Here is a 26775-nt window from a genome sequence, read left to right as displayed (position 1 = left end):
CAGTACATTAAAAGAATTATTCACCATGATCAAGTGGGATTTATTTCTGGGCTGGAGAACTGTTTCAGTATTCATTCATCAATCAACGTGATACACCACATTAATAAAAGAAAGGATAAGAACCATATGATCATGTGAAAAGATGCAGAAAAAACATTTGACAAAATACAGCATCCGTTCTTGACAAAAACACTCAACAAAGTAGGGATGGATGGAACATACCTCAACATCACAAAGGCCATGTATGAAAGGCTCCCAGCTAATATCGTCCTCAATGGGGAAAAACAGAAAACCTTTCCCCTATGGTCAGGAACAAGACAAAAATGTCCACTCTCACCATTAATATTTAACATAGTACTGGAAGTCTTAACTTCAGCAATCAGACAACAAAAATAAAAGGCATCCAAATTGGTGAGGAAGAAGTCAAATTTTCACTATTTGTCAACGACATGGTACTGTATGTAGAAAACCAGAAGACTCCACCAAAAATCTGCTAGAACTAATACATGAATTCAGCAAAGTCTCAGGATATAAAACCAACATGCAGAAATCTGTTGCACTGCTACCCATCAGTAACAAAGCAGCAGAAAAAGAAATCAAGTAATCGATCCCATTTGCAATTGCACCAAAAACAATAAGATACCTAGGAATAAACCTAACTAAAGAGGTAAAAGATCTATACTCTGAAAACTATAGAATACTTATGAAAGAAGTTTAAGAGAACATAAAGAAATGGAAAAGCATTCCATGCTCATGAACTGGAAGGACACTGTTAAAGTATCTATACCACCCAAAGCAATCTACATATTTAATGCAATTCCTTTCAAAATAGCACCATCGTTTTTTGCAGAGCAAGACAAACAATCCTAAAATTTGTATGGAACCACAAAAGGCCCCAAATAGTCAAAGCAATCCTGAAAAAGAAAAAACAAAACTGGAGGCATCTTGATTCCAGATTTCAAGCTATATTACACAGCTGTAATCAGCAAGACAGTATGGCAATGGCACAAAAACAGATTAATGGAACATAACAGAAAACCCAGATATGGACCCACAACTATATGGTCAACTAATCTTCAACAAAGCAGGAAAGAATACCCCACGGAAAAAAGACAGTGTCTTCAACAAATGGTATGGGAAAACTGGATGGCAACATGCAGAAGAATGAAACTGGGCCACTTTCTTACCATACACAAAAATAAATCAAAATGGATGTGAGACAGGAAACCATCAAAACCCATCAAAATCCTGGATGAGGAGAACACAGGCAGCAACCTCTTTGACCTCGGCCAGAGCAACTTCTTACTAGACATAAAGGCAAGGGAAACAAAAGCAAACATAAACTATTGGGGCTTCATCAAGATAAAAAGCTTCTGACATCCACCAAAAAACTGCTAGAACTGATCCATAAATTAGGCAAAGTTGCAGGATATAAAATCAATGCACAGATACCGGTTGCATTCCTATTCACCAACAATGAAGCAACAGAAAGAGAAATCAAGGAATCGATCCCATTTACAATTGCACCAAAACACATAAAATACCTAGAAATAAAATCAACCAAAGAGGCGAAAAATCTATACACTGAAAACTATAGAAAGCTTATGAAAGAAATTGAAGAAGACACAAAAAAATGGAAAAAGATTCCATGCTCCTGGACAGGAAGAACAAATATTGTTAAAATGTTGATACTACCCAAAGCAATCTACATATTCAATGCAATCGCTACCAAATAACACCAGCATTCTTCACAGAGCTAGAACAAACAATCCTAAAATTTGTATGGAACCAGAAAAGACCCCGAAAAGCCAAAGCAATCTTGAAAAAGAAAACCAAAGCAGGAGGCATCACAATCCCGGACTTCAAGCTATACTACAAAGCTGTAATACCAAGACAGTATGCTACTGGCACAAAAACAGACACTCAGATCGATGGAACAGAATAGAGAACCCAGAAATGGAACCACAAATGTATGGCCAACTAATCTTTGACAAAGCAGGAAAGACTATCCAATGGAATAAAAGGCAGTCTCTTCAGCAAGTAGTGCTGGGAAAACTGGACAGCGACATGCAGAAGAAAGAACCTGGACCACTTTCTTACACCATACACAAAAATAAACTCAAAATGGATGAAAGACCTAAATGTAAGACAGGAAGCCATTAAGATCCTCGAGAAAGCAGGCAAAAACCTCTCTGATCTTGGCTGTAGCAACTTCTTACTTAACACATCTCTGGAGGCAAGGGAAACAAATGCAAAAATGAACTACTGGGACCTAATCAAAATAAAAAGCTTCTGCACAGCAAAGGAAACAATCAGCAAAGCTAAAAGGCAATTGACACAATGGGAGAAGATATTTGAAAATGACATATCAGATAAAGGGTTAGTATCCAAAATCTATAAAGAACTTACCAAACTCAACACCCAAAAAACAAATAACCCAGTGAAATGGGCAAAAGACACAAATAGACACTTCTCCAAAGAAGACATCCAGATGGCCGACACATGAAAAAATGCTCAACATCACTCATCATCAGGGAAATACAAATCAAAACCACAATGAGATACCACCTCACACCTGTCAGAATGGCTAACATTAACAACTCAGGCAACAACAGATGTTGGGGAGGATGCAGAGAAAGAAGATCTCTTTTGCATTGCTGCTGGAATGCAAGCTAGTGCAGCCACTATGGAAAACAGTGTGGAGGTTCCTCAAAAAATTAAAAATAGAACTACCCTACAACCCAGCAAGTGCACTACTAGGTATTTATCCAACGGATACAGGTGTGCTGTTTCGAAGGGACATATGCACTCCGATGTTTATAGCAGTACTATCAACAATAGCCAAGGTATGGAAAGAGCCCAAATGTCCATCAATGGATGAATAGATAAAGAAGATGTGGTACATGTACATATATATACAATGGAGTATTACTCGGCAATCAAAAAGAATGAAATCTTGCCATTTGCAACTGCATGGATGTAACTGGAGGGTATTATGCTAAGCGAAATTAGTCAGAGAAAGACAAATATCATAACTTCACTCATATGAGGACTTTAAGAGACAAAACAGATGAACATAAGGGAAGAGAAATAAAAATAATATAAAAACAGGGAGGAGGACAAAACATAAGAGACTCTTAAATATGGAGAACAAACAGAGGGTTACGGGAGGGGGGATGGGCTAAAGGGGCATTAAGGAATCTACTCCTGAAATCACTGTTGCACTATAGGCTAATTTGGATGTAAATTAAAAAAAAAAAAGCTTCTGATAGTGAAGGAAACAATCAACAAAACTAAAAGGCAGCCTATAGAATGGGAGAAGACATTTGCAAATAAAATACCTGGTCAAGGGTTAGTATGCAAAATCTATAAAGAACTTATCAAACTCAATTACTCCCCCCCAAAATAATAATCCAATGAATAGGCAAAAGACATGAACACTTTTCCAAAGAATACAGATGGCTAACAGACATATGAAAAGACGCTCAACATCATTCATCATCAGGGAAATACAAATTAAAACCATGATGAGATACCACCTCACACCTGTCAGAATGGCTAAAATTAACAACACGAGAAACAACAGGTGCTGGCAAGGATGCAGAGAAAGGGGAACAATCTTGCACTGTTGTGTAAACTGGAATGTAAACTGGTGTGGCCACTCCGGAGAACAGTATGGAGGTTCCTCAAAAAGCTAAAAATAGAACTACCCTTTAATCCAGCAATTCCACTATTAGGTATTTACTCAAAGGATACAAAAATACAGACTCAAAGGGGTACATGCACCCCAATATTTATAACAGCATTATCAACAATAGCCAAACTATAGACAGAGCCCAAATATACATCAACTGATGAAGAGATAATGTGGAATATATACACAATGGATATTACTCAGCCATCAAAAAGAATGAAATCTTGCCATTTGCAATGATGTAATGGATGTAATGATGCAATGGAGCTAGAATGTATTATGCTAAGTGAACTAAGTCAATCAGAGAAAGACAAATACCATATGATCTCACTCATGCGAAATTTAAGAAACAACAAATCAACATATGGGAAAGGGGGAAGAAAACAGAGAGAAACAAACCACAAGAGACTTTTAATGATAGAGCACCATGGGTTGATGGAGGGAAAGTGGGTGGGAGATGGGCTAGATGGGTACTAAGGACAGCACTTGTGATGAGCATTGGGTGTTGTATGTAAGTGATGAATCACTGAATTCTATTCCTGAAACCAATATCGCACTATATGTTAACAAAATTTAAATTAATTGGCCCCTGGGTGGCTCAGTCAGTTAAGCAGCCGACTCTGGAATTCGGCTCAGGTTATGATCTCACAGTTCTTGAGTTTGAGCCCCACTTTGGGCTCTACACTGTCAGTGTAGAGCCTGCCTGGGACTTTCTCTTTCCTCTCTGCTCCTCTCCCATTCTCTCTCCCTCTCTCTCTCTCTCTCTCTCTAAGTAAATAAATAAACAAAAAAAAAAAGTTCTCTCTTCCTCTCCCTCTGCCCCTCCCCCACTCACACGCTTTCTCAAAAAACACAAAAAATTGGGGTGCTTGGGTGGCTCAGTTGGTTAAGTGTCAGACTCTTGATTTTGGCTCAGGTCAAGATCTCTTGGCTGTGAGATCAAGCCCACAGGCTCTGTGCTGGGTGTGGAGCGGCTTAAGAGTCTCTCTCTCAGCCCCTCTCCCCAGCTCCTCTGTGCCAGTTCTCTTTAATAAAAAAAAAAAAAAAAAAAAAGGAAAAAAAGACAGTACACACAGGGGGAAAAAAATTCAATGCCCTCCCCTTATCTGGTTAAAAAGCAGGCAGAGGGGAGCCTGGGTGGCTCAGTCGGTTAAGCGTCCGACTTCGGCTCACGTCATGATCTCACGGTCCGTGAGTTCGAGCCCCGCGTCGGGCTCTGTGCTGACAGCTCAGAGCCTGGAGCCTGTTTCAGATTCTGTGTCTCCCTCTCTCTCTGCCCCTCCCCTGTTCATGCTCTGTCTCTCTCTGTCTCAAAAATAAATAAACGTTTCAAAATAAATAAATAAATAAATAAAATAAAAAGCAGGCAGAAACTTCCCTTTATAAAGGTACAAGGAAGAGGACTCAATCCTGGGAAGTTACTCTCATCAATGGAGAAGGCACCAACTTCAATCTGTATAACAAACCTTACTAAAATAAATTTTATCTTCCATTAGTTTTCCCCACATACTTACCTTCCCACAATTTATATTCCTTAAAGGCCTAAACCTCTTTTCCTCTGTCTTGTCACTTTTCCACAATTTATGGCTCAGCCTCACTGTTTCTTTGGGACTTCAATTCTTTTCTATGAGGATCTCCATATGCACAGTTAGTAATAAGCCACTTTTCCTGTTAATCTGTCTTTTGTCACAGTGAACCTAAGAGGATAGAAAAAGGTTTGTCCTCCCCTACCACCCTCTGAATTGGGCACTGATACAATTCCATTCTGCAAATAAGGAGTCAGACTTTGATAAGTTAACATACCCAGAGTCACACACAGGACAAGAAGGTATTGCGGCATAACTCTGACTCTATAGCCTGAGTACTTAATCTATGCAAGGACTGTAACTACACTGTAATGCCTTTACACAGTAAAGGCCCTTGGAAAAGCAAGAAAAAGCCATTAGCAAATTTATCTGTTTATGTTTATATCTTTGTAGAAAGTTAATCAAGACTATGTGAAAGTTAGACACCGCCATTAAATACATTTATGGCCAACACAGGATATACGGAATTGCGTTTTGAATCTCAAATTCTATCAAGTTCCAGGGGGTGACTAGGTTAGAACAGTCTCTGATATTTATTAAACTCACAAGCAAGGCTAAAATTTAAACAAATAATAAAAGTGCAAACTGGTAACATGCATCTACTATGGGCCATATTAAGCAGTGAGGTATCAAGATAAAGACAATAGCTCCTAATCCTTAAGGAGCTTACAATTTACAGTTTCACAGTTCTTCACTTTAATTCAAGTACATTCAAACACTAAATCAAACATGGCATTCCTCAAAAAGATTTTCATCATACCAAAAAGACACTGTTAAAATAAGTCTTAAGGCAGACTAAAATACAGGCAAAGTAGAAAAATCCAAGGTCTCTGGAGTCAAATAAACTGAATTCAAATCCTTGCTATCACTCACAATAAGACTTTGGATAAGGCAGTTAATCTGAGCCTCTGTTTCTTCATTTATAAAAGGGAGAATACTAATAAAAACCTTACAATGTAGCTGTTAATACTTAAAATATACACAAAGGATATACATACTATATAACACATTAAGAGATGGGGCAAGAGATACTGTTCTATGTAAGAGTTAGGGGAAAGCAAAAAGTACTGTGATTTAGCCAAATGAATTGCTACTTTCACTATAAAGTTTAAGTGTAAAAGGATAAGGTATTATGCCTAAATGGTAAGGTATAAAAGGAACACTGTCCCTTCAAGATACCTACAAAGAATTATCAAATTTCCTTTCATAAACTCTTAAGTATCTGTTGATTACTTTTAAAGTGAATCATTATTTTGAAAAACATCTGTAGGGGCGACTGGCTCAGTCAGTTAAGCATCAGACTCTTGATTTTGGCTCAGGTCATGATCTCAAGGTTTGTAAAACTGAGCGCATGTCAGGCTCTGCACTTACAACAGTGAGCTTGTTTGGGATTCTCTGTCTGCCCCCAATAAATAAATAAACTTAGGAAAAAAAATTTTTTTGAAAAATATCTGTAGGATATCTATATAGTGAATAGAATCACGTGATGAATCATGTGATGAATCATGTGAGTTAGAGGTTTGAATTTGGGGTTCACGACCTAATTTCCATGAATCCCCTAATACTCTACGCCCAATAGTGTGTGTGTTACAGGTGAAGGGTCCAAAGAACCATCAGATTCACAAAACATTAATAATAGTTAAATTTACATGTCCAGTATTAATAAAGTGGAATTTATGCAATTTCAGTAAGGCAATTTAAGGAAACTCAATAGTTTGCTGCTAGAAGTATGTATTAATAAAATGAATCACACTGAAAAAGTTTGGCATTATCTAATAAACTGACAACATCTATACCTTATCATCCAATAATTTCATTCCTAATTATATACTTGGGAACATTATTGTCCAATAGAACTTTCTATAATAACGGAAAAATTCTACATCTACACTGTGCAAATAATAACATAGCCACTGGCCATATATGGCTACTGAGCACTTGAAATGTTGCTCCTGCAACAGAGGAACTGAATTTTTAATTTCAGTTAATTTACATTTAAATAGTCACATGCGGCTAGTGACTGCCATACTGGATACTGGAGAGCACAGCCCTAGAGAAACACATGTACTTATATACACCATGATGAATGTACAGAACACTCATAATATTCATAGCAACCAAAAACTAGAAACAACTCATAGGTCCACCAACAATAAAGTAATATGGTTAAATAAACTATGATATATTTAAATAAATTTGTAATTCTTAAACATTATAAACTCAATCCTTAAAGTCACTTGCATACTATTGAGTTAATTCCATGATCCTGCTTCCAATTTTGAACAACTAATAAGTTCTCTTAAAACAATCTAATGTCGGACCACCTGGGTGGTTCACTCAGTTTGAGCATCCTACCTTGGCTCAGGTCATGATCTCACAGTTCGTGTTTCAAGTCCCATGTCAGGCTCTCTGCTGTCAACACAGAGCCCGCTTCGGATCCTCTTTCTCCCTCTCTCCCTGCCCCTCCCCTGCTCGTGCTCTCTCTCAAAAATAAACATTAAAAAAAAAAAAAAAACATAATTCAAAGCAATTTAGCTATGAACACAATTATTTCTAATCCTTATTCTAATAATTTCTAATATTTGGAATAACTTTAGATATACTACAAACTGTAAAAAACCTGAATCTCCTTAATTATTTAATATCTGTTGATCACAAAGCATTACACAGCAACAAAATTGGAGGAAGAGAGGCAAATACTTATTAAGTATCTACCACCTGTCAGAATATTTTGCTCAGGGCCTTCAATACCTTATTTTTTAATCTTTTTAATGATCTTTTTAATCATCTTCTGAGGCAGCTACATGTTACAGACGAGGAAAGTGAGAGCCTGGCTGGGAATTACAGCATGGACTAATTTCCCAACTAAGCTCATCCTAATGCTCTTACCACTACATTACTACAATTATTTTCATTTCTCCTGCTGACTTTTTGCCCAAAACAAAAGTAGGCAAACTAAAACCACAGGTCAAGTCAGGCAAACCCTGTTTTTATAAAGTTTTACTGGAATATTCACTTCTTTGGCTGCCTTTACACTGCAACAGCAGAGTTGAGTACTTGCAATAGAAATGATATGGCCCCCAAAGCTTAAGTATTTACTATCTTGGCCCTTTACAGAAAGTTGTCAACCCTTGTCTTAAAGGATCAAAATTGCCAAGAACCTCAGAGGCCTCAAAACTTCAATGTTCAGGGTCTTGGGACAACTAGTAAACTAAAAAGAAAACTTTAAAATTATATGAGACAGAGGCCACAATGCCTGAATTTTATGATTAAATCATATAAGCCCAAACTTATAAAATTGTTGAAATTAAACAGCTTGATTATGAAATTACTGAAACTTTATTTTCATAATGAAGGTTTAGTTTGAACTGATGGAGGAAAAACTTCACAATTCCAAATGTTAAAATGAACATGCATCTTTTTACCATATACCCAAAATCTGCATGAAGGAACATCTTCAGTACAGCAAAAAAGAGCCTTTTTCTTACAGGTAACTTATATTTCACTTCATATTTTTTATTTAATACATCGCTAAATTCATTCTACACTAAGACAAACATTTATGTGATTTCTCAAAGGTCTGTGGTTGATTTTCTGATGTGAGGAAAGAGGCTGGGTTTTTGTTGTTTTTTAAAATTCCCATTGCTTTTGGGGTGCCTGGGTGGCTCTTCAGCTTAGGTCATGATCTAACGGATCATGAGTTTGAGCCTGCGTCAGGCCCTGTGCTGACAGCTCAGAGACTGGAGCCTACTTCAGATTCTGTGTCTCCCTCTCTCTGTCCTTCCCCTGCTCATATGCTCTGTCTCTCAAAAATAAACAAACATTAAAAAAAAAATTAAAATTCCCACTGCTTTTATTCCAAGTAAAAATCTTCTAATTAAATAATTTCATCTTCATTCCAAATTTACTTCAGCATTCAAATAAATTTAAACAGCTTTCCTAAATTAGCATGAGAAGTATTTGATTACAATGATACAAATAATATTTTCTTCCTTCATTTAGTAATTTTAGACAAGAGTCCTGCAGTGGTAAACTACAGTGTACAAACTCCAGTATAGACCAAGAAAACTTAAGTCCTACCAACATGTAAAATGTACATAACTATTAAGGAATATCTTGACTCCTCTGCCTTATAAACACTTTACTCACAGGGCACCTGCGTGGCTCAATTGGTTAAGTGTCCAACTTCAGCTCAGGTCATGATCTCATGGTTCATGGGTTAGAGGTCATGATCTCATGGTTCATGGGTTAGAGTTCCAGAACCCGGAGCCTGCTTCAGATTCTGTGTCTCCCTCTCTCTCTGCCCCTTCCCTGCTCGCACTGTCTCTGTCTTGCTCTCCCAAAAATAAATATACGTTAAAAAAAAAACAACACTTCACTCACAAAATTAAAAAAAAATTTTTTTTAATGTTTATTTATTTTTGACAGAGAGAGAGAGACAGAGCATGAGCGGGGGAGGGGCAGAGAGAGAGGGAGACACAGAATCTGAAGCAGGCTCCAGGCTCTGAGCTGTCAGCACAGAGCCCGACATGGGGCTTGAACTCACAGACCGCGAGATCATGACCTGAGTCCGACACTCAACTGACTGAGCCACCCAGGCACCCCTCTCACAAAATCTTATATTCAGTTTCCTTCTTCATCGTTAAGAATAAATGCTAATGTATACAAGTCAAAGAAAAATAACCCCAAATTACTTTTATCTGAAACAACTCCAGAGCTTTCCTAGAAATATGCAAGGCTAGTTCAACATTTGAAAATTGCTTAGTGTAAGTCACCATATTAACAGATTTCAGAAAAGATACCCACATGATTACCTCAACAGATACAGAAAAGGCATTTGACAAAATTCAACATCTACTCATGAAAAAACCCCAGGCAACCTCAGAGAAAATTTCCTTAACTTGATTTAGAGAATCTATGAAATTATCTACAGCTAACATCATATTTAAAGGTGAAAGACTGAATGATCTCCCTTTAAGACTGTAAACAAAGCAAAGATGTTTCCTTTCATCACTCCTATTCAAACATCTCATTAGAATGTGAGATGTGCAGTAAGTGCAATAAATCAAAAAAAGAAAAGGCATCAGATTAGAAAGAAACAGTTCTTTATTCACAGATGACATGACTGTCTACTTAAAAAACCCCAGGAAATCCACCAAAAAAACAAACAAACACCCCTAGAACTAATGAACGAGTCTGGTAAAAACTGAGGGTACAAAGTCAATACAAAAAAAATCTATTATATTTCTATATACTAGCAATGATCAATTAGAACCCATGCTTTTTTAAAAAATCATTTATAATAGGACGAAAAAATTGAAATACTTAAGTATAGATTTAATCAAGTACTTACAGGATTTATATGTTGAAAACTACAAAACATATATGAAAGGAAGACCTAGGTAAATGGAGAAAAATACTATGTTCTTACTGGAAAAACTCAATTTTGTTAAGATATCAATCATCCTTGTTTATCTATAAAACACAATCCCAATCAAAATCCTAGCATATTTTTTTGGTGTGGATATTAACAAGAGGATCCTAATATTTATATGGAAAGGCAAAAGAACTAAAATAACTAAAACAATTTTTAAAAATGAATAAATATGGGAGAACTCACATTACCTGATTTCAAGATTTGTTTTAAAACTATAGTAATCAAGACATTGTGATATTGGTAAAGGATAGACAAACAGATCAATGAAACACAAGAGTCTAGAAATAGGCCCATAAAAATGTAGTCAAATGTTTTTTGACCAAGAGACAAAGGCAATTCAATGGAGAAAGGATGTAGTCTTTTCAACAAATGGTCATGGAACAACTGGACAAATAAATGAAACTCAACCCTAAATTCTCTTTATGTAAAAATTAACTCAAAAAGGAAAACAGATCTACATTTAATATACATAAAACTATAAAACTTGTAAACAGGAAAAACCTTTGTGACGTTGGGTTACACAGAGTGCTTATATACAATGCCAAGAGATACACATACACACACACAAATACTGATACTTTGCACTTCATCAAAATGTAAAACCTGTTTTCAAAAAGCACGGTTATGAGAATGGAAAAGGCAAGCCACAAACTGGCAGAAAAATCACTGCAAATCACCTGTTTGACAAAGGACCATGAAAAACTCAAAACTCATCATTAAGAAAGTCCAATTTGGGGACAGCGCAATCAGGATAGGGCCAGAGGGGAACAGAGGATCTGAAGCCGGCTCTACGCTGACGGGCTGACAACAGTGAGCCCGATGTGGGGCTGGAACTCACAAACTGGGAGATCAGAACCTGAGTTGAAATCAGATGCTCAACCAACTGAGCCACCCATGTGCCCAAGAATTTCCAATTTTAAAATGGGCAAAAGATTTTGCTTCACCAGAAGAAGATACACAGATGATAAATAAGCATATGAAAAGATGTTCAACATATTAGTCACAAGAAAATGCAAATAAAAACCACAATGAGATAAGGCTACAAACCTATCAGAATGTAAAGGTAAAAAATCTGACCATACACAGTGATGAGGATGTAAAGTAACTGGAACATTCTTCACACATTGCTGGTAGGAACACAAAGTGGTTCAGACTCTTTGGAAAAGTATGCTGTGTAACAAATTACCAAAGACTTAGTGGCTTTAAACAACACAAATTTATTATTTTCCAGTTCTTTTCGTTAAAAATCTGAGATAGGTCTCCCTGGGCTATAATCAAGATGCTGGCAAAGCTGTGTTCTGTTAATCCATTTCCTAGCCTTTTCCAACTTCTAAAGACCACATTCCTTTAGTTTATGACTGACTCCTCTCTCCATCCTCAAAACCAAGAACTCTTCATCTATCCCTCTGGTGCTGCTTCTGTTTTACATCTTTTTTTTTTTTCTTACTATACTGCTTCTCTCTCCCTTTTAAAAAGCACTTTCATGATACATTGGATCTACCTAGACAATCCAGGATAACCTCCCTATTTTAAAGTCAACTGATTAGCAACCTTAATTCCACTGCAACTTTATTTTGCCTTTACCGCGTAACCTAATTTATTCACAGGTTCTAGGGATTAAGCTATCTTTGTGGGCCATTATTCTGCCTACCACACACCAGTTTTTAAGTTTAAACACACACTTACCATATGACCCAGAAAGGAAGACTTATGTTCACACAAAAACTGTTCCTAGAGATTTATAGCAGCTTTTTCATGGTTAAAAAAGTCTTTTTAATTTAAAAAACTAACTCAAATATCCTTCAACTGGCAAATAAGCTAACTGTGGTAAATCCATACAATGGAATACTACATTCAGCAGTAAAACAGAAGGAATTGCTGATAGCCTCACAACATGGATGAATACCCAACTATATTATGCTAAATGAAAGAAACAAGACCCAAAAGGCTAAATAAATACTAATTGATTCCGTTTATATGATAGTGTAGAAAAGCCATACTCCAGGGGAAGACAACAGGTCATTAATTGCCAAGGGTTACAGGTGAAAGAAGGGTTGATTACAGAAGAGCAGCTTAAGGGAATTTTGGGTGCTGGATCTGTACCCGATTTTGGTAGTCACACAGCTCTATGCATTTGTCAAAACAATTGTCCAAGAAAAAGCATTAATTTCATTTCATGTAAATTAAAAATAAAGTTAAAATCTTTTTAAAACAAAGAAAACAAAACATCATTTATCAGATTGGCATAAAATTAATTATCTGACCATGCCACCTAACAATTCCAAGTGCAGGCAAGGATGACTTGTATACCGTTGGCAGTAATGCAAATTGTTACAACTTTAGAGGATAATGTGATAGCAGCTAGCAAAGCTGAAAATGCGCATCAACCTATGGCCCAGCAATTCCACCTACAGGTAGGTATACTTTCTAGGGAAACCCTCATACATGTGCTTGAGGAAACATGCACAAAGATACTCACTAAACATTGTTTAAAATACTGAAAATCTGAAAACAAAATAATTGAAAAACTGAAAGCAGTGAAGTAACTGCATTCAGTGGTTATTTAAAAAAAGAAAAGAAATGCAGGAAGATTCAATCATGCTAGCTACATATATGATTTTGAGAAGAATAGTTCACTGGTTTGTTTATCTAACAATAGTATATAGTGAAAAGAGCACTGTACTTGGAATCTGGAGACAAGTATTCAGCATTTAGTTTCAACTTTGCCACTAATAAGCAGTCAAACTATGGACTCCTTAACTCTATAAACCTCACTTTCCTTTTCCTAGAAAATGAAGATGTTAAGCTATACAACACTAAGATTATTTCCAACTCAAGAGTTCTATGATTCAATAAATATATAATCAAGAATTATAAAGAATCTATGTTGAGAAACTATTTTTTCTCAGACACCCTGAAATCAGAAACTATCAGAGAAACAGAACATCTTAGTATATTGATACATAAAATGGACCGAATTTCCTGGTTTGTGATGAACTTTTTAATCAAGATCATAATTTATAAAGAGCATATAAACCGCAAAACCCACCATACTGACTTGGGTCACCCTCAGGTAAAATTCTCCCATTTTAATATTCTAAATCAAGTTAATATTATTAATGAGTCCATCTTTACTTGTCAAGTTCAGGTCTGTCTACCAAAAGTCATTTAGATACATGATAAAAATTATTTTTTTAAAAAAGATAAAATAATGAATTGCTTTTCGTATTTTTGCCTGTTCATCTATAAAGATCTTACATTATAATTTAATAGCTTCAGCCTACTACAATAGTTTAAAGAGCCTTTTAAAGTTTATTATGCCATGTCCACAGGGAACTAGCGAAAAAAAAAAAAACCACACACGCACACACACAGTAGTTCATAATTCAAAAAAAGCTTACTTAACAATTTCATTACCACCAATATTTAAATATCAAAGACACCAATAACCACATGTCATTTGCTCCTACTGCAGAATTTAATAGGTTATTAACTTCTGGTATATTCCAAAGGCATAATTAGGATACTATTATTAAAGCATGAGATTACTTTTTTAAAAATCAGAAATATTAACACCTTTTACCTTGTCAAGAAAATCAGTATTTCAAAAGTCCTGTTCTATGAGCTTTCCAAATCTAAATTCTTACAATTCTAAACAAGCAAGGAGATAAAACACACACTTACATACTTCTAAAAACCTAGCTATCAGATTTTAATTTTAGCGCCACTGCCAAGAAAAACCTTCCGACCGAAACCTAAATTCCGTACACATTACTGTATGCCAATCAACTAAACAGAAGGTGAGTTATTATTATTAGGAAGTTACATAATTTGCACCAAAGATTATTTAAAGCGTCTTTCATTAAATGAAGGTTACAACAATTTACAGGCTTCAAAGTTCACCTTGCAAACTTGAAGTAAATTAGCAGAAACCATTAACGACATTAGGGTTTTCTTTAAAAGTGGACACAAGGAAGTAGGAACTGTTTATTTGTTTAAAGAACGCAAAGAGCAGCCGAATACCAGGAGCTGAGTCAGGCAGAGGAACGCTGACTACATTCCGTCTTCTAAAGGAAAGTGTTCGCTCCGCCGATCTCCCCTTCCCGCTTTAGGGGGAGTCCCAGGAGTCGCGAACTCGGGGCCGGGGGCGCAGAGAAGAGGGGACTCCCTGCTGTGCCTCCGGCGTCTAGGGCCGAGCAGGCAGGAACCCCCGCCAGGGTGGTCCCACGCCAAGGCAGAGGGAGCGGGCAGGGCCTGCCAGCGTTCCCCCCGGGGGACAAAGGTTGGGCTCACGCCCTGCGCCGCCAGCCCGCGGCTCCCGCCGCCTGGAGACGCCAGCAGAGCAGCCGCCGGTCCCGCCCGGGCAGTGCGAGGGGCGGGTGGGGGAGGGGACAAGCCCCGCCGCCCCTCCCCCGACGCGCTCCCGGGGACCTGTTGATTAAGATCTCTGCACAGAGCCGCCGCTGGTCCTCTTACCTCTGCGCCACGGCGGCCGGCGATCCTCCCGCCCCGGCCGCTCCCACACACTGCACAAACGACAGCTCCCCTGCGGCACTTAAAATACCGGATAAAGAACCCAGAAACTCCCGATTCCCCACCTCACAATCCTTAGACCCCGCCTGCGCCCCACCGCCAGTCGCCGCCGTCACCGCCGCCACCGCCGCCAGCAACTCCGCCTCGAGACCGCGCGAGACCGGCCCCCGCGGCCGCCGCGAGACCGCGCACGCGCCCCCGGCACGCTGGCGCAGCGGGCGCGCCTATCCCAGTTCCCTCCTCGGCGCGCCCCGCCCGCTGCTAGGCCCGGAGGCTGGCGCGGTTCGCCCAATCCCGCGCCGGCGTGGAGGGAGGGCCCACTCTTTGGTCCGCCCCGCAGCCCCGAGCCGTGGGTCGCGCGCACTCGCGCGCCTCTAAGTGAGACGCGAGCTGCTTTTTGCTCGTCCGCGTGAGGCGACCGCTTTGAGGTTGAGCCGCCCGGCCGAGCCGTGTGGGGACGTGAGATTTCCCTGAGACTTAGTCCGACGTGGGCTGTAGTCGGGACAGCCCTTGACCTTAGTCTCCCTGACTGCCCGTCAGTCAGCTCCTGAAAAAAATCTGATTCCCGTTGAGGCAACTCCAGTGTTCTGTGAGGCACGTCACACAATCTAACATTTGTTTAAAGAACCATGACATACTTAAACACCTGGATATGCGTAGCGTCCCACAGAATTCTCTGTTACGGCAGAAAACCAAAAAGCTAGCAGCTAGGACCGAGTTCTGAAAAACGGAAAGGAAGAAGGGCCACAGCTGTTTCACAAAACTCGAGTGAATGCGCTTAGTTACCTGGGCCACCCCGTATGCAGTGCAAGGAAATCCACAAAACGTCTCCAGGACTCCTTAGAAACGGTTAGTCACATCCAAAAAGGAAATAAAAAAGGCGTGTATGTGACCTATTTTCTCTTAAATACGTAAAGTAAATAATAATTCAAGAAGCTTCCTCTAAGCTCCTCAGTGAGTTCTTCCTCTGGCACAGGGTTTCCCAGTCTTAGCGCTATTGAATTTGGACCAGCTAATTTGTCATGGGGGCTGTTCGGTGCATTGTAGGGTGTTTAGCAGCATCCCTGGTCTCTCCCTATTGGGTGCCAGTAGTACCACTACCCCCATTGGTGACCAGCAAAATGTCTCTAGACGTTGCCAAAGGTCCCCTGGTGGCAAAATCGCCTGCAGTTAAGAACCACTGATCTACCTGTTCAGAGAAATGGCCCCTTAGGAAGATAGTCACTCTTTACCCATATCTTCCAATTGCCTGGCCCCAAGCAGGTTTACAAAACACCACCGCCCAAATGAACCCTCCAGCTACCTAGCCTTGCTTCACCAGCTGCTTGGACTCCTCTGTCACAGGACCCCACCCTAATAGAATGGCGATCACTATCTGTGTGAGAGAGCAGCTACTGATCTCAAAATATGGGGAAATACCTTTCTAAAGTGCTTTCCAAATATTATTTTTACTTCCTAAAGGTATTTTCGTTTTAAAAGAGGGTGGACCCAATGGCAGATAAAAAAAAAAAAATGTATTCTCTGCTAAATATTACATTCCCAGAATCCCCAAATCATTCAAATTACTATCCTTGTGTGAAGAAGAAGAAGAAGAAGAAGAAGAAGAGGAAAAGGTATAGAAAGTGGAGGTAAGGTGATTCTATTTGAGTTGTAGTTTTGATGATAACTAGTTCTGTGATTTGATGATAACTACTTCTGGGATACATGACAAGATTCCTGGGCCTAAATTTTCTCATCTGTAATGTTTCTTGTTTCCGGGTTTTGTTTGTTTGGTTTTAGATTTAAAATTCTGGTAGCCTCTGTATATGGAATGTAACATGGATGGCTTAGGGGGTTAGAAAATATAGTATTCATCCTTAAAAAAGAATGAAATGGGTAATCTGTGGTTTAAAACCTCAAAAGAGTCATTCATTCTTGTCATAGGGAAGTTCACCCACTGAATCACTCTGGCAAATTTGTAACTAAATATTTTGGGTGAAGTAGTAAAAGGCAAACTGTAAAGTCAAGTGTACAGTGGAAAGTAACGGCAGCAAATACCCTTCTGCCTTCCTTATTTTGGCATCTGCCAACAGCCTCTATTATATGTTTATATAATATAATGTTATACTATTTTATTTCATTAAAGTCTTGAGGAAATATGTTAATATTTCATTTCAGACATTTGCAACAGATCTGAAATCTCAGTTTTCAAGATTCTACCATTCACCATTATATGGGAAATCCTTAACTAAAGGATATATCCCTCTGGTTTTCTTACCTCTAGGCACTAGTGAAAGCTGTTTCCATAACTGAGTTAGCAGCCTAATCTCTATAATTGTATGAACCAGAGATCAGAAATAATGTAAACTAAAAGAATACTCACTGATTCATGTATGTTGTAAAATAAGCAATTAGTAGGTGAGTTCATCATTAACTACATATATTTAAAAAGTATAAAATAGCCAAAAAAAGCAAACCAACAGGGGTGCCTGGGTGGCTCAGTTGGTTAAGCATCTGACTTCAGCTCAGGTCATGATCTCATGGTCTGTGGATTGGAGCCCCACATCAGGTTCTGTGCTGACAGCTTGGAGCCTGGAGCCTGCTTTGGATTCTGTATCTCCCTCTCTCTCTCTCTGCCCCTCCCTGCCACCCCGTGCATTTGCATGCGCACTGTCTCTCTGTTCTCTCTCAAAAATAAATAAACATTTAAAAAGTTAAAGAAAGCAAACCAACAAGCCCTGAAGTTTTTGAATTTCATTGTGTTTAGTTATTATTTTGATGTGTTTCTTCACCTTTCATCTAGCTAAAAAAATTATGTCTCTAAGCTAAAAGCATTATGCAGTTGTTGCCATGCGGAATGAGAGGTCCCACTGTCTAAGGTTAGTGGCAGTATTATTTAATACAGGTCAGTATCATTCAACTCAAATAGCTTTACTATTCACACATTAATTCAAAAAATATATACTGATACTTGCTGTACTGTAAGGAATTAAAACGTGACAGTTCTCATCCGGGAGGAATTAACAGGCAGCTTGGGAAAGGGACAAGACAATCCCATATAGATAAAATACATTAGGAAAGTATGGCAAATGAAAATAAGGTGTTCTGTGGACTCAAAGGTAAAGTCTTATACTATGTAATGATGGGTGACAAAGAAAGGAATAGAGAATAAACTATTATGAAAATACCTTCAATAATAGAAAAACCAAGGTCTTGTACATGACTTTAAAAAAATGAGTAAAAAACGTTTATCAATTTAAATAGGTGAAGTACGCAAAGAAAAGTATGGGCTTATTATGGGAACAACAAGTATCAACCATAACTTCAGGGTAAGATATTCAGTATTTAGGATGTGAGTCATTTATCACACTTTCATTTGTACCTTACTTGGATGGTTCTGTGCCAGGCTGGGGATGAGTAGACACATAAAACATGGTCCTGGAAAAATTTTATTTTGAAGAGAGGAGGTAGACAAATTCGGAGCTTTGAAAAAAATTTTTTTAATTTATTTATTTTGAGAGAGAGAGAGGGATAGAGAAATCCCAAACAGGCTCTGCACCGTCAGCACAGAGCCCCATATGAGGCTCAAACCCACGAACCACGAGATCTTGACCTGAGCGGAAATCAAGAGTGAGACACTTAACCAACTGAGCCAACCCCTTGGAAATTTTTCAAATGAAGGAAAGATCAAGACTTAATGCCAAGAGAAAGGAAATCAAGTTTGTTCTCCTTGAAAATAGCTATAAAAATTTCCCATATCTTTTCCTCACTAAGCTCCCAACCAAATCTCTATTTTGTCTGTACAACAAATCTTTGTGCTGCTTTAATTCATATCTATATGTGAATATCTATGACTGGGAATGGGATGTTATCTGTGCTGAACTCCAGAGTTGAACTTAAATGCCTCTTTTATCCTCTCTTGGACTGACTCTGAGCTTTAACTCCACCACTGCTTCAAAATAACCTTTGTCAAAGTCATTAATTAGAGCCACTTTGTTAAATGCAAATGTTAATGTTTGGTTCTCATCTTACCTTGACTTGCCAGCAGCATTGGATACCACTGAGCATTTTCTCCATTTTATCCTCTGGGCTCTTGAAAAGAGCTTCTCTTCCTACCCACTGGAACCTCCTCCTCATCTCCTTTGCTGGTTCTTTATCTCCCTGAATGCTTAAAATTGGAGTGTCCCAAGATTCTAACATTCAGTGTTTACTTCCTCTCTGCCTGGCTTTCAATCCCAGCTCTACCACTTGCTGACCGTTTGATCAAAAGAAAATAATTTCTCTGAGATTCAGTTTCCTCATTTATAAATTAAGGATCATGAAAGTAGCTACCTACTACAGTGGTTGTAAAGACTGAATATATATGTAAAGTGCTTATAACAGTGTTCTACACTGAATGCATTAATCATTTGTCCTTATTCTTATCATATTCTTCATCGTTCACTCCCTACATGATTTCATCTGATATCATGGCTTTAAATTCCATCTATACACTGTCTTTTTTTTTTTTTTAAGTTTATTTATGTTGAGAGAGAGAGAGGGAGGGGTGGAGAGAGATGGAGAGAGAGAGAATCCCAAGCAGGCTCTACGGTGCCTGATGCAGGGCTCAAACTCAGAAACTTTGAGATCATGACCTGAGCCAAAGTCAGACACTTAACTGACTGAGCCAACCAGGTGACCCTACACTGTCAATTTTAAATTGATCTCTAGTCTGAACTTCTGCTGCAAACTCCAGAATCATGTATTCAACTGTTGGCTCAACATTGCCGTTAGAATTTCTAATGAGCATTACAAATTTAACATGTCAGAACTTTTTTAGGAATAACTTCTGTCTAAAGATGATTGTTTTTGTTCCTAATTGGTCCTCTGTGTGGTGAAGAAGGGAGAGAGTATGGCAAATGCAAAAAGAAAAAGGAAAAGAAAACTATTTGCTCTTTACCACCTCCTCCTATGCTTCATGGTTGATTTTAACTACTATAATAATCCCTCATTTATTTATTTATTTTTTAAACGTTTATTTATTTTTGAGACAGAGAAAGACAGAGCATGAACAGGGGAGGGGCAGAGAGAGAGGGAGACACAGAATCTGAAACAGGCTCCAGGCTCTGAGCTGTCAGCACAGAGCCCGACGTGGGACTCAAACTCACGGACTGTGAGACCATGACGTGAGCCGAAGGCGGACGCTTAACCGACCGAGCCACCCAGGCGCCCCAATAATCCCTCATTTAATTAATACAGCTGAGAATTAGAAGGCAGAAAGCTCCTTCAAAAGTCAAAATTAGTTGCACTTCACTTTTATTCCTGAACTGACAGAAGTCTCTGACAAGCTTAGATATCTTTTTTCTAACATCTAAGTGATTATAAGGTCTTATTATATGTGTGATTCTTTAATGGATGTGTCAGTTCAAAGCAGACATACCCCTGCCATGAGACAGGGTCAAGGAAGTCAGTCGGAGGAACAGTTTCTGATGGAAATTACAGATCAGATAAACAAGGTAATTCTAACTAGGAACTTGCAAAAACTCAGTGGAAACAGATATCTGGGATTTACAAACTTTTTCCCTCATCAAAAAATCCAAATCTTTAGAAGGTAAAATCCATTCAGTGGTTGTAAGGGGTGAGAGTAGGCTGGGGTGGGAGTTGGGGCGGGGCGTGGTTAATTGCAAATGGTACAAGGAAAGTGGTTCATTTAAATGAAAACATTTAGGGGCACCTGGGTGACTCAGTTGATCGAGCATCTGACTCTTGATTTCAGCTCAGGTCATGAACTCATAGAGAGAGACAGAGACGCAGAATCTGAAGCAGGATCCAGGCTCTGAGCTGTCAACACAGAGCTTTTCTCAGGGCTCCAACCCACAAGCGGTCAGATCATGACGTGAGCCGAAGTCAGATGCTCAACTGACTGAGCCACCCAGGCACCCCTTCTATTTCATTCTTGATTGTGGAAATGGGAAAGAAATGCCTTTTACCTCTGGAGCAAAGATAAGAGGAGGAGTAATTCCCTGGGATTGTGAGCCGAGGGGAATGGAAAGAGGATTTTCCTGTCCAATAGAAATGTAATGTTAGCACATATGTAATTTTGTGAGATATTATTTAGTAGCTAATGAAGAAAGTAAAAGGAAACATGAAATTAATTTATAAGTTTTAACCTGATATATCCAAAATACTGTAATTTAAACACATAATGAATATAATTATTGAGATATTTTCTTATTTTTTTTGTACTAAGTCTTCAAAATCTGATGTATATCATATACTGAAAATATATCTCAATTCAGGTGCTAAATTTTCAACAGTTAAAGTGAAAAAATGTAGCCATACCAAAACAATAAATTTATGTTTAATGAAAAAATATTCTATGCTGCTTCAGCTTTTAAATTTAAATTTAATTACAATTAAAAGAAATTTAAAATTAAGTTTCTCAGTTGCACTAGCCACATTTCAAGTGCTCAGTGGCCACATAGACCCAGTTGCTACCATACTGGACCATATAGTTCTAGAGATTTGTCTGTGGGACAAGAAGGAGAAAATGGAGGTGAGACATATTCCTTGTTGCGACTCAGGACACAGTAGAAATACCAGTACAATTTGTGTGAAATTTGAGAGAGAGAGAGAAAGAGAGAGAGAGATCTTCTATGTATATATCTTTTTTCCCCAGCTACATGATTTTGAACAAGTAACTTGGGTAAGCTCTACTTTCACCACCTATCTGTAAAAGAGAAAAGTAATAATACCCCTTTAGATTGTGAAGATTGAGAAAGCATGCAAAGCACATTGTAGAATGACTGGCAGCTTTTTGAAAAGGAGTAAGTGGTGGCTTTTAAAAATCCAAACTATTCTTCAGATAGGGACTGTATGTAATTCTTTTTCTATATTTAAAAGCATAGGAGTTTTAGGGGTGCCTGGATGACTCAGCTGGTTAAGCGTCCAGCTCTTGATATCAGCTCAGGTCATGATCTCATGGTTCATGGGACTGAGCCCCACATTGGGCCCTGTGCTGATAGCATGGAGCCTGCTTGGGATTCTTTTGCCCTCTCCTGTGCCCCTTCCCTGTTGTGTATTTGTGCGTGTGCACTCTTTCTCTCAAAATAAATAAACTTTTTTCTTTTTTTTAAGTATAGGAGTTTTAAAAAACCTGTTTGGAAGTGGCATTCATTGATTCAGCAAATACTGTCTCTCAGGCCATGTGCTCAACACTTAGAACACAAAGACTTAAAGACTATGGTCCCCCTTCAAGGACCTCATAGTGCTTAATGTTAGAAACAACACAGAGTTGGGCTAATGTCCAAGTGACAAAAGTAAAACCAAAGAGAATAACAAATTTAACCAATAACTCCAAAGCAAAGAAGCCCTATAGATAAAAATTGAGTTTATAATTTGAAAACCTTAATAGTTCTGTATGTTTCTCTACTTTTCCTTTAAAACTGATATCCCCAATTATGATAATCAAGATGTAAGAAATTAGATCGGCATGGATTTAAATACTTAATGATTGATTAGTAGTAGCCTTTATTTCTGCCACATGGAAGACACTGCCTTGTTTTTCTCTTCTGTTGGTTATTATTTCTTGAGTTGTTCTTATTTTTTAGTTTAGTAGTTTGTATTTATCTGCCAAAAAGATGGAAAAGTCAGTTGAATTCAAAGGTCTAAAACACAAAATATTTTTGAAGTTATTACTGTTAAGTGTAAAACATTAAAAAACTAAATATAAGTAAAATAAGTGATTGAAATAAGTAAAATTGCATTTTTAATATAGCTTCTCTTCTTAATCTAACAGTAAAGATCCTTTGGACAGATAAGATCTCATTTTTTAAATCTAGAGGTTGAAGTGATGTTAAAGGAACCTCTTATAATTTCTTAAATTTTTTGTTTTTAAAGGTTGTTTCTACTCATATAAGAATCTAATAAATCAAGATGCCAAGATTAAGATTATGGGCTTTAGTCTTTAAAATTTATAGATGTGTCACTGAATTATTTGCAAGTCCTTGATCTGTCCTAGTCTGAGTCCTAAAATAAATCATATATATATATTTACATACACATAATATATGCTCACTATAAATAAGGGGCCAAGTAACTTTCCTACTTTTTCAGTTGTGATAATATGAAGTCTTGATTAGTACCCAAAATTTTTCACCATCAAAAAAAATCATCTGGGGCACCTGGGTGGATCAGTCGGTTAAGCGTCTGACTTCAGCTCAAGTCATGATCTCACAGCTCATGAGTTTGAGCCCCATGTGGACTCTGTGCTGACAGCTCAGAGCCTGGAGCCTGCTTCAGATTCTGTGTCTCCTTCTCTTTCTGCCCCTCCCTGCTCATGCTTTGTCTCTCTCTCTCTCTGTCTCTCAAAAAAAAAAAAAAAAGAAAAAAGAAAAAAAACTTTTTTAATCATCTACTTTTTCTTATATATCAGCAGTTCACAATTTAAATATCTGGGAGCCACTTTTTAAATTTTAGAAGCCAAGATTTAAATATGGTATGTATATTACTATTTTTGCCCTTCTTTGCATTTGCAGATCTCTCTTCATAAGACCCTGGGGTTTGAAATTTCATCATTATAGAAAATATCAGTCAAAAGATGGGATCATTGTAGAATATTGAGTTATCTTTAAATGAATTTCTCTTTCTAAATGCTGTAATATATTGAGAAATGACAGGGGTTGGGACCCTCCCTAGGTACCAACACACATCACCCTGAGTGCCTCCTTTACTGTCCACCGCCACCATAGAACAATACTAAGAGCACACTTATGGGAGGAAAGAAATGATGAAAGAACAGGCCTAGACGAAGGAGTGTGCAGAGAGGCCAGGGGGTATTGTGCATGGGCTTTTATCTTTTGGCTACACTGTTTTCCTCTGGTGCATTACGTCTGGCCCATGGTGTGCATCTGGGTGAGTTCCTATTAATAAGTGCCCAAATGCTAAGCTGACTGTGGTGGCAGAGTGACACAGAAGAGTGGAAAGATGCGTGGGCACCTCAATTCCAACATCAGAGCCCAGATGAGATATGGCCATGTGGTTCCTGCCAAGGTTGGAAAAGAGTTTGAGGAGGGAACAAAGAGAAAGAATAGGGATGAGAATGATGGAATCACTTGTAAAAGCAGCAGCAAGTAATATTCTTCTAGTGCCTCACCTGAAGCTCCCCTAATCCCTGTGCGACATTACATTTTGACACTTGAAGGATTCTAGAGCAGAAACTACAATGAACCCTCAACATTCCATTCCACCTCTATTGTTACTACAATAGAAGCAATAAGATTCAATGTCAAAAGATTCAATTTATTGACAACTTTTTGTGAAAGTGTCATGTCTGTCCTTTATCATCTATAGCAACTTATAATTGTAAAAAATTACCTTTAGGTTGTCTTACATGTTTTTTTCCATTGGCCTTTTCTTTTTCTGTTTTACTTTCCTTTCCTCACATCCATTCCCCTGAGAAAGGGGGAGACAGATGAGGCACAAGTTTGAGGGAGGTAAAAGATTTGACATGAGAGGAGGGAGCCAGAGGGCGAAAAGAAAAATAGTGAGGAAAGTGAAATAGAGATCATTAGAGAGGGGAAGTGAAGAAGAAAGAAAAAAAGCCAAAAGCAAGAGAGAAAAGCACAGGAGAAAGAACTCAATTTGGTCTTAAATTTAAAAATGTCTTTATTTTTCCCAATGGAGCCCATTGTTAAATTTCAGTTTCCTTGTTAGGGTCCTCCCATCCTTTCTCTTTTTTAGACTGGGTTTCATAAACAGAATGAACATGGCTGCTTAAGATTGCAAAGAATTTGATTTGCAATAGTTAAGAGGAAAGTGGAAAAGAAAGATGGATATAAATGGGGAGGAAATTCCCGGTGTTTGGTAGCAGTTTTCCCTTCTCTATTTCTTGGATGTCTATCCTTTGTCTGATTGCTTTCCATCTTGGGAAAATACTATAGGGTCAAAGGTAAGCCTAAGTTTGGGCTCAGCGTAAAGAGATCAACAGAGCTAAAGTGAGTAAAACCTAGATAGGTAAGAAATTAAAAGTCAAGAAAAGGGACAGATGGACCCAGATCCTGAGAGACAGTGTTAGCCTAGGTTCTTCCTGCAGCCTTTTCATGAAAACAGTACATTCAGAGTCCACTTTACCCAAAGCCTTACTCAGAAAGGAGAAAAAGTGTCCTTTTGTCAAACTGCTGAGTGGTTTGAGACATGAATAAGAGACCATGGTCCTCAGGTAGCATTGCCTGGAGTTGGGTGAATGTGAATCTGACCAGGTTAATAGGACCAGGGTTTTGTTTTATTGCAGTGGGGAGCAGTTACTATTCTGGCTACTGTCTAGAATAGAAATCAGATTCACAGACTCATTTTTAGTCTACATTTAGTCTAAATTCAATGGAACAAGGGATTAAGATTCTACTAATCCTTGCTCTTTTTGGGGTAAAAAGTGTTAAGTGTGAGTAAGGGTATGAAAGGGCAAAAAGAAGTGATTTAGAGGACTGTAAAAAGGGGGAAAGAAATGCTAAGCAGAGGGAAAATCAAAATACTATGCAAGCCTAAGTAAGGAAAAATGGGAAGACAGGAGAGAAAAGTGGAAAGAATAAGAAAGTACATGAAAAAAAACCAGGAAAAATAATTAATACTTTGTGAAAACTGCAAGCCAAATTTGTATATTGTACCATCCTCATGATTTAACAAGCTGAGTGTGACAAACGTCACTGCATGTTTGCTCTACCTTTGCTTAGCTCCTGATTCTCAGAGCCCCATTTTAAGCTGCCTGCTAAATTTACAAAGATGGGCCACCAAGACCATAAACATGTCAGTTTATAAAGTCATAACAGCTGAAAGGGTCTTGAGGCAGCTAACCATGCCCTCTTCAATTCCTCACCCATATGCACACATATTTGGCAGCTGAAGAAGCTTGAGGTCCAGAGACATTAAATGACACATCCGTGGAACAGAGGAAGTGCAGTTAGAACTCAAACCTAGGGCTTTTGATTCCAGGTGCAGTATTTAATAGCTGGTTTCTTCATCATTGCCTTCCAGATTTCCTGTAATTCATTTTCCCAGCTTGTTTCATGGACTCATTACCTCCTAGTTAAGTTGCCTCTCAAACTCTGTCATCCTCAGTTGTTGTTGTTTTTTTTTGTTTTTGTTTTTTTCTCTTGTCCCCACAAGTAGTCAGTCCAATAAATCTTGTTAACTGCATATTCACATCCTTGTTTCCATCTGGCTTTTTCCCCCCCCTAGGTTCAAGACTGACACATTTCACCCCAGACCATTATAATGATTTCCTACCTGTAGCCTGCTGCAGCTCTCTTAGAGATTGCAGTCAGAGTAATCATTCTAAAACATAACACTCATTTCGTTATTTGTCTTTCAGTGGCTCTTACCTGCCAAAAGGAGGTCTGTACTATCCAGACTCCTTAGATGACCCAAGACTTCCATAATCTGGATCCTGCTTTGCTTTCCAGCTGCATCTCTCACTATTCCTAAATTGAATATGCCCAACACTGTCTTATTCTTCAATTTTGCTCTTACTGTATCCTGTACCCAGGATATTCTTATTTCCCTTTTCCTAACTC

General features: G+C 38.3%; 3 protein-coding genes across 14 annotated transcripts in view; 1 reads left to right on the top strand and 2 right to left on the bottom strand.

The window, feature by feature from the left end:
- PALS1 (protein associated with LIN7 1, MAGUK p55 family member) overlaps positions 1 to 15458 on the bottom strand; it is a 92718-nt gene extending 77260 nt beyond the window's left edge. The window contains exon 1 of one of the 4 annotated variants that reach the window (XM_027065974.2): positions 15316 to 15458. The gene's annotated coding sequence lies outside the window, so the exon portion shown is untranslated. Of the gene's footprint in view, positions 1 to 15193 lie in introns of all 4 variants that reach the window. The other 3 variants (XM_053224583.1, XM_027065973.2, XM_053224584.1) reach the window with 3 other exon arrangements.
- Positions 13094 to 26773, top strand: LOC128316173 (translation initiation factor IF-2-like). The gene is made up of 3 exons (XM_053225102.1): positions 13094 to 13131; positions 14791 to 16878; positions 20985 to 26773. The coding sequence occupies exons 1-2, from the start codon at positions 13094 to 13096 to the stop codon at positions 15626 to 15628; spliced, it is 876 nt and encodes a 291-aa protein (XP_053081077.1). The 3' UTR covers positions 15629 to 16878; positions 20985 to 26773.
- Positions 22722 to 26775, bottom strand: part of GARIN2 (golgi associated RAB2 interactor family member 2) — a 35636-nt gene continuing 31582 nt past the window's right edge. For 6 of the 9 annotated variants that reach the window (XR_008299473.1, XR_008299474.1, XR_008299472.1 and 3 more), the window contains 2 exons: positions 24584 to 25746; positions 22722 to 22837 (listed from right to left, as the gene is read on the bottom strand). Coding sequence is in view for 2 of the 9 variants with exons in the window: in XM_053224585.1 (XP_053080560.1) it covers positions 22815 to 22837 (23 nt within the window). In the remaining 7 variants the exon portion in view is untranslated. The remainder of the gene's footprint in view (positions 22838 to 24583; positions 25747 to 26775) is intronic. The other 3 variants (XM_053224587.1, XM_053224585.1, XR_008299475.1) reach the window with 2 other exon arrangements.

The sequence above is a fragment of the Acinonyx jubatus genome, chromosome B3 (genome assembly GCF_027475565.1).
Source record: "Acinonyx jubatus isolate Ajub_Pintada_27869175 chromosome B3, VMU_Ajub_asm_v1.0, whole genome shotgun sequence".
Lineage (NCBI taxonomy): Eukaryota > Metazoa > Chordata > Mammalia > Carnivora > Felidae > Acinonyx > Acinonyx jubatus.
The sequence above is the reverse complement of the archived record's forward strand: the minus strand, read 5'-3'. Positions and strand labels throughout refer to the sequence as shown.

Coding starts and splice junctions, on each gene's coding strand:
- LOC128316173 (XM_053225102.1), top strand. CDS start 13,094: ATGCGCATCAACCTATGGCCCAGCAATTCCACCTACAG. Junction 13,132..14,790: donor CCCAGCAATTCCACCTACAG/GTAGGTATACTT, acceptor CGTCTTCTAAAG/GAAAGTGTTCGCTCCGCCGA.